At 41.7% G+C, this 8,644-nt stretch overlaps 1 protein-coding gene across 2 annotated transcripts in view; it reads left to right on the top strand.

The window, feature by feature from the left end:
• COMMD10 (COMM domain containing 10) overlaps positions 1–8,644 on the top strand; it is a 54,419-nt gene continuing 45,775 nt past the window's right edge. Inside the window, exons 1-4 of one of the 2 annotated variants that reach the window (XM_081930776.1) lie at positions 1–98; positions 1,325–1,415; positions 2,107–2,217; positions 3,234–3,389. In XM_081930776.1, the coding sequence (XP_081786902.1) occupies positions 64–98; positions 1,325–1,415; positions 2,107–2,217; positions 3,234–3,389 (393 nt within the window). In that variant the 5' untranslated portion in view covers positions 1–63. The remainder of the gene's footprint in view (positions 99–1,324; positions 1,416–2,106; positions 2,218–3,233; positions 3,390–8,644) is intronic. The other variant, XM_081930777.1, reaches the window with a different exon arrangement.

The raw sequence follows: 8,644 nt of genomic DNA, 5'->3' as shown, positions 1-8,644 counted from the left end.
GCTCTCGGCTTTAGCTGCCTGGCTATTGGCTGGGCGGGGACAGTATGATCGACAGCGACCAAGATGGCGGCGCCCACTGTTATTCCGGATACCGTCAGGTAGGGTCTGCTTTGCTGCGTCTTCCCTTGTGGGTCTGCCAAAGGCGCCGACAACCCCGTTTCTCCCTTTAAATATGACACGGGCAGGCCTTGAAACGGCGCCTTGGGACGGTTTCCAAAGCCAAGGCTTAAAGTAGTAAAAACAAAGTGGTGTCTGGGCATGTGCAGGGTTCTTTCCCCGCACCAGCGTTACCTACCTAGTGGGGGACTGAGGCTGGGTCTCCGCAGCTTCAGGCTTGCCGGTATTCCTGTGCCTGAACAGTTCCGTGGCAACCGGGGTTGCTGTTGTGCACACGGTTATTGGGGAGCAAACTCTCCTGAACTCAGCGGGTCTTGGTTTCCGAGTAGACGTGCATCAGATTGTGCTGCAAAGAAAACCTATTGCTGATTCCCCCCTCTTCGCATAGAAGTGCAGTGGTAGGAAAAGCAACAACAGCAGCAGCATTTGCTGTTGAATAGCCTGTGGTGTGTGTAAAGCAACGAACCAAAGAAAAATAGCAGCAATGAGCTCAGCGACACACACTTTTAGGCAGGGCGGAGGGTGGTGTGCTGGTTGAGAAGCAGGAACTAGGCAGCCCAAAACCAGATGTAAAATTCTGCTTGGGTATAACCCCCTCTAAGTCCTTTGTTTGCAGTTCCAGCATTTTTAGTTTCTAGCTTCCCAGAAGCTGAAATGCTATGCTCAAGCATAGAATAAAGTGGTAATTCTGTCGTCTTTTTTCTACAATTTTTATTAACTTTTCTATTTTACATTTTAGAATATTCATTTAAACAACCTCAAAATTTCAGTGACTTCCCTTCTTCTCTTCCCATGGTTCACTTTGCATAACATAAATCCCTGCATATTTTGTATAAACTAAGCCATTCAGTATTCCATTATTACATCCATCAAAACTTATTTACATTGTTAAATTTATCTTAATTCTGCCCACGTTTTCAAATGTACACAATTCCCCCCTCCATATATTCAATAAACATTTTAAATATAGTGGTAATTCCTGGTCAGGAGACTGTTTCTTTTCTTTCCTTCGCCAGCTGCGTCTCCTGTGGAAGGTTTTCCCACAACACGTGTGTATTCAGGAACTTTGCCTGGGAAAGTAGGCAGCCCTTTTCATTGTTGTTTAAACCTCTTCCTAGCATATGAAAAGAGCAGAGAAAAACTTATTTTGCCCACCAGGTCCCTTGTCTTTAACTGATTCTTGCCATCCTCTCTTCCCCTTTTCTAGTGTTCGAAAGGCTGTGTCCCTCATCAATGCTATTGACACGGGAAAGTTCTCTCGGTTGCTCTCCCGCATCCTTCAGAAGCTGCACCTAAAGGTTTGTATACAGAGAGAGAAAATGACTGCGCAACGCACAGTGAAATCTCTTAAGCTGGTAGTATCCATGGGCTACAATTGAGTATAGATTCCAGAAAAGTACAATACAGTTGCTTGTCCAAGTGTCTCTGCTAATGGGAGCTTTCCTCTGAGAGTGCTGTAAGGGCAATATTTTATGCTGGGAGGAACACCGGCAGAAAAAAAAACATTCAGTAGATGTTTCACAGGTTTCTTAGCTTTGCGGGCACACTGATGGAGTTAAAAAATGCTGCTGTGGTCTGCTGTGCTATCCTTCAGGCAATTTTATTTTGTGAACCACCCTGAGACATTCAGGTATAGGGTAGTATATAAATTTAATTACTACTACTTCTACTACCACCAATAATAATTATTATTCCACTCTCATGGAAAATGGCTGAAAGCTAGTTCAATGACAGCCAGAGGATGAAGTTGGAAGAGATGGGAGAGGGAGCTATATAAAATATGGTGACTCCTGTTTGAAGCTCTGGAGAGATTTTGCCTGTCAGTATAAATAATAATAAGCTAGGTGAACCAGTGGACTGACTCAGTGTTAAACAGCTTTTGCCAATATAATTGACATTTATGCTGTTTGTGAAAAGGCATGAGACCAATCAATCTAGTGAATAAAATAGTATCTTAATTTTTGGTAAATGGGAATCTTTTTATTTCAGGCTGAGAGTACTTTCACAGAAGAGGAGGAAGAAAAGCTTCAAGCTGCTTTTTCAGTGGAGAAGCAAGATCTCCATCTTGTCCTTGAAACCATTGCATTCATTTTGGAACAGGTATCTTCTATTATAGTTCTATACTTTCAGTAAATTGATGCAAAGTATAAGGGATAATCCTCCTTTAAGGTACTGCATCATTAAAAACACTTGGGATTGCTTCTTCGGGCTTTAAGATTCCTGTACCTGCATGCTTATTAGCGAGTAAGCTGCATTGATCAGAATGGAACCTACCTTCCAAGAAAACATGCATAGGATTGTGATCTAAATTGGGATTATCTGGGGTTGTAATTCAGAATCCTGTGTGTGTGTGTGTGTGTGCGCGCGTGCACACATGTCACACATGTAGTCTTCCCTGGTTCTTGCAGTGGTATATATAATGGTGTGCTGTAGTGCATGAGACTGAAGACCATACACCATATGTTAACTGGGATGGGTGCATAGGAAGAAATAATAGAGCTGCAATTTGTTCCTCTTAGGTAGGCTTCCTCAACCTCGGCCCTCCAGATGTTTTGAGACTACACTTCCCAGCATCCCTGACCACTGGTCCTGCTAGCTAGGGATCATGGGAGCTGAAGGCCAAAAACATCTGGAGGGCTATTAGGCATGTAAATAGGTTTACAAGTAATACAACATCCTGATCCTAAACATTGACTTAAGTAGAATTTTATCCTGGTACTGTATATCATGTGTCAATTGTACAAGGCCTTTCCAGACAAGTCGGTTTGCCCTGCAACAAATGTGCAGCTAATCATTTCAAGGGTTCCTACAACTTTAAAGTATCCTTTCTGTTGCAGAAATATTTTGTTGTTAGAAACATTCTGTTCTTCCTTCAGCCAGTGCCCTCATTGCTGTTGTGAATTTTGTGCTAACTTTTTTTGTGCATTTTGGACATACCCACCTTGACTTAAATAATGAACTGTGAGTGTCAAATATTTACCATCACTTGGGTTGTTTAGCATGTTGTCTAGCGTATCAGCTAGGGAAATGTGTGTATTGCATTATTATTATTATATTATTATTATTATTATTATTATTATTATTATTATTATTATTATTTATTATTATTTTTGCAGGCTGTGTATCACAACTTGAAGCCAACTGTTCTGCAACAGCAGTTGGAGCATTCCAAAGTGGATCACGACAAAGCAGAAGTGTTTGCCACCACATGGGCTGCTGCAGGTCCAGAGACGGTGGAAAAGTTCAGACAGAGGACTTTGTCACCTCAGAAGGTAACAGTTACAGAAACACATAGAAGATACCTTTCCATTGGGACAAAGCGTACACAGTAAATGGTGAATGTGATGCATATGAGCTAAGAACTAGGTGTGTGCCAAAATTGAAAGAAATATTTTAATAGTGAAAACCTAGATTTTATTGCTAGCCAAGCAATGTAAACATTCTAGTGTGTGTACATACATATGCATGAGTCATTTGTGAGAGTTTGACACATTATGTTCAAAAAACAGCAACAAACCTTGCTTTGAACCCATTGTAGAGAATCCAGTAGTTTACGTGACTGGCTTTTTGGTTGAATAAGATACTTGGCTGGTGTAAGAGAGTACAGCATTAAATGATTCAAATAAGGCAATGAAACCGTTTATTTAAGAATAACATATTGCATAGTATTATCGGTAGATGTGGTTACTGGCTGAATTGTGAAATGTACTTGGGCAGTGTGTCCAAGTTTCCTTAAGGCAACACGTACATGTAGCAAGATCAGAGCGTTTATTTATTTATTTGTTTGTTCATTTATTAATGTCGCAATACATTAATAAATAATACATTCAGAGCATTCGTTTCTGTTGTATCACCACGAATCTTATTCTCTGCTGTGCCTCATCTTATTTTAATTGGTTGTCGCTGTACTGATTGTTTACAGTTTTCATTCATGTACAGTTAAAAAAACATACATATGAGATGGATGCATAAGGGAGATGGGAGGAAATTAGAATGTACTGAGTATTAAAACCTGGGACTATTAAAAAAAATAACCACCTCTGTTACTGTTAAGAGCATAATTAAGGTGACAAATGAGTTTGGAAAGGTTTAAGCAAAAACTACTCTAATGGTGCTCTATCAAGAGAGTTGTGTTTACTTCTGTGCCTTATGTGGGATAGATTGCTTCTTTAAATGCTCTTACATACCCCATTAGGCAAGAAGGCAGGAAGGGGAACATTGTATTATGAACTTTTATTATTGATCCCGTGGAGTAGCTGCCTGAGCCCAGTAGATGGTTGAAAGGCTACACACTTTTAGGGAGGCAGAAGGTCAGAGCCAGTTGAAAAGGCAGGAGAATGTTAGCTCGTCCTTCGCTCTGACACATTTGTTTTTTGGGATTTTTTTTAGTATTGGGTGCTATTTTAACAAGAGCTACCCTTGTATTGCCTGGGAGAAGTACCAATCTGCAGCAGGCTCCATCAGCTGTTTCTGCTCTTAGGACTCATGTCAGCTGTTCTTGCATGGAAATGCCATATGTGTGAACCGGGTTGAATTGGTGTGATAGACATGCACATGGTTTGTGACAACTTGAAAGGAAGGACTCAGATTATAGTAGAGTCGTTAATGAAATCCAAAAGCCAAATCTTCTCGTTTTCCCCTGGTAATTTTTTTAGACGAAGCATCTCCCCCCCTGCCACTCAGCTTTCTAAAACAGTAGAAGGGAGCTGTCACCGAAGTTTCAGGGGGCTGGGTGCCCTGTAGTCTACCTATGTTTGAGCATCATGGAAAAAGTGTTGCCCTTGTCGCTCAGAAATTGCAGTAGTTGCTCAGTTGCAGTAATCTCTCCCCTGTACGTGGTGAGTGTCGCCTGGCTGCAAGATGGCCTTTGCCATGCTAGGCTCCCCACGTATTTGCATAGGAAATGCTTGTGAGTGTAAAGCAGCCCTTAGTTTGCTTCATGTTGCATAAGCCAGGACAGGAGGGGCTGCGAAGGGAGCTTGGGGTTGCTGGTGCTAGAAGAAATGGTGTAGGTTTGAATGCAACAAACCTAGGACTATAAAGGACGCAAGTTCAGTAAAAGGCAAGGAGGTGGGAAGGAGAATATGGAAAGGGGCTTGAAGAGGCAGTGTTTGGAGCCCCATCAAAGTTTAATACATGGCCTAGGGGCAAAAGGTTGTGTGAAAAGGGATATTTTGGGACAAGGAGGATGCCATGTGTGGCGCTCACACAGGGTCCCCAGACTTTTAATGGTCTATTGATCTCTGTGCCACCACTGTGCTCGCTTCCCCACTGCCACCAACCCGTTACTCTCGGGTAAAACACTGAGTCCAGACAGTTGTTAAAAGTGAACCAAATAAACAAGTTTATTTTATAAACATTAACAAGTTTATTGTTTCTCAGATAATATTCCTGTCTTAACTTAACTGTCTTATACCTTCCTAACACCTTCTGACTGATTATCTCAACTGTTTGACTGACTCTTATCCTTTTTGTCTCTTCTAACTCCAGACTGTCTTCGCAACCACCCTAACTCTAACTTCCTTCTCCTCAAAAAAAACCTCTGTGCTTAAACCTTATACACAATTAACCCCGCCCCTTGGGTTCCCATTGGTTAGTCATTTTACAATTAGTTAACCCTTTCCTTATGACCCCAATATGATGTCACACACCTAGGAGGGCAAACGCCACACCATGCCTCTGCTTTTTGATTTGTATTTCCACAATTGGTACAGTCCCTCAATAACTTAAATCGGGTCGGCAAAGTTTTTGTGACTTGGGCCGGTTCACGGTCCCGCAGACGCAACGGTGGGCTGAAGTGCGCGTGCACGCATGTGCAAACACTATTTCCAGCGCTCCTTCTGGCACGGAGGAGGCGTGCCCAGCTTCCCATTGGCTGCGGGATCTTCCTGCAGCCAATGGGAAGCCTGCCAGCATCGCGGACGGTGGTCCCCGCTCTGCTCCGCGCTGGTTTAGCACAGCGCACAGGAGCTGACCGAGTGGGCGGCAGGGGTCCATGGGCCGGTTAAACGACCCCCATGGGGCTTAGGTTGTTGAACCCTGACTTAAATGTACATTAACCTTTGCTCATTTGCATGGATAGAACACAGGACGATATTCATTCTCACTGCCTTCATTTTGTGTTCTGTGGGTGGGTGGAGGGAGGTGGAAGAAGTTATTGGCTTCAAATGGCTTCTTGTACAGGTATTTAACATAGATTAAAATCTCTGTCTGCCTGTAGCTGTTTGGAAGCAATGTGTTAGAAGCTGCCTTGAAATTAACTGGAATAAATTCAAAGCATGAGTGTTCACATTAACAGCTTGGTTAGGGGTACTGCTAATGCCAGAAGGAGCAGAACTATTAGAAGTAGATCCAGATACATGGCTAGATCTAATATAAAAATAAACGTTTAGTTTTATTTTTCTTTTGTGCTCAAGGGATGACATAATGAGGGACTGGTGTGCTCTGACTGATAGTTGATTATAACAGAGATCAATACGAGATTTATTACCGTGCCATAACTTTGCGGTTGCTCTTTTTTCATTGTGCTTATACTATTGCTGTGTTAGCAATCTTTTCTTTTTTTAAAAAAAGAAGAAGAAAAATTCATCAAAAGATGATTCTACAGCTTTAACTATATATATATATATTATGCTATATATATATATTATGCTATATATATATATTATGCTGGCAAAATTCTACTGCTAACCTGCTGAAGGTTGACACCCGAAACAAAAATCCACAAAAGTTAAGTGAATGAAACCAGCCCATATTATGCTTTATAGCAGTGGTTCCCAATTAGCTAAGTACTGTGGACCTCTGCTTTTCAAAAGCCAAGCCATGGACCCCCTACTTTTGAAAATGTTGATATCTCTATGGTAGTTTTTGTTAGGTGATTAGAACCACAGACCCGCTGGGTGGCCTAAATGAACCTTCTGGGGTTCAAGGACCACCAGCTGGGAAGCACTGCTTTATAGGCTCAGATTTGCTCACAGTTCTTTTCTTGACATGATGATGTGTTGGATCCCAAGTCCTCTCCCTTTCTCCATGCCCATCGTTGCACGTAGCCAGGCACTAAGAAACCTTATACATTCCTAGGAATGGGGTACTGAGTGGCCCAGTGGCTGCACCATAGCCACCAAATGTGATGTGATTGGTTTAAGCAGCTGCAACAGTTTGAGTCTGGGCTCCATGTCCGGAAGAAGCTTGCTACTGCTCAGATGAGATGCTTCAAGATTGGTGTTTAATGCATATGTAGCCACTGGCTCTAGTGGTATCCCAGTTTCCAGAGATGCTTTTGACGCAGAGAATGCCAGTCCATTCCCAGAGGAAGGACAAAAATTCATTGCTGAGTTTTCTTTAAATATGGGCTAGTAGTTTTAATGAGTGTTTGAAAAATAGGACATACAAAAAAGAATGGGGAAAATTAATCTCCCCAAGAGAACACTGTAAGCAAATCAAAACGTTAGCTGGACTTTAATAACCACTTGTAAAGTAACGGGTTTTATGTATAACTTACACTTATGAGAAGTATGGAGAATATATTGATATGTAGATTATTGGTAAAAAATTGTTATTAGGACCCATGTAAGGGACGGGGGGAAGTCACGAGATTCAGAGAATCTCATGGCTTGATTATATAAAGAATTTTTGTTACCACTTTGTAATTATAAAAACTAATAAAAAATATTTCAAAAACAAAGAAAAGAAAAAGAAAAATAGGACATAGAGTAGTGAAAAAGGTCCAGTAGAAGGCTCTCTTTTGGAAGAATCCCTTTTTGCTGAAAACGAGAAACATTTGCTGAAGAGCAGGTGATTCGTAGCTTCCCATATTTTTTCTGGCAATGTCCTCTTTTCAGGAGCTTAGAGCCACTGTCTGTTTAAAGATCCTCCTGCGCTAATGTTTAACGATGCTTATCGTCCTCTTTTTAGCTTGATTCCTAAAACGATGTTGGGCTTTGTCACCTTTGTCATTACTACAGAGGCTGTTTTAACACTGTTATAAATCACATTAAGTTCATTTTTAAATGCATCATCTAACCTGTCTGCAGTCTCTTTCTCACTCCTCAGTCTCTTCACCTGTTCCCGCCTCTTGGGAGCATGAATCCTTCACGCGCAGATTCCTTAGCTTAAAATTGGAGCACAAATAAGAAATTTATGCAAGTGTGACTTTTCGGTGCTGGAAACAAGCATTTCTGCCAATAGCAGCTTCCATGCAAGGTCAAATAACACCTAGAGGAAGGGATTCTAATCAGGATCCTGAGGGAGAAATTAACCCTAACAGCCCTCCACTTTGCCTGCTATTTAAGAAGAAACAAATGCAGGTTTTTCTAGTTTGAGCCAGTGCTGTACTCTGTCAGGTTTGGGGGGGGGATGGGATTGGGAGGAATATATAAACTGAATTGAAATTTATGTATCAAAAAGAGGACTGTGTAGGCCAAGAATGTGACTATAAAGTGTGTTTGTGTAGGGTAAAAAGGTAAAGGGACCCCTGACCATTAGATCCAGTCGTGGCCGACTCTGGGGTTGCGGCGCTCATCTCGCT

Source organism: Podarcis melisellensis (genome assembly GCF_964234715.1).
Source record: "Podarcis melisellensis genome assembly, chromosome: 11".
Taxonomy (NCBI): domain Eukaryota; kingdom Metazoa; phylum Chordata; class Lepidosauria; order Squamata; family Lacertidae; genus Podarcis; species Podarcis melisellensis.
This window is presented reverse-complemented; position numbering and strand designations above follow the sequence as displayed.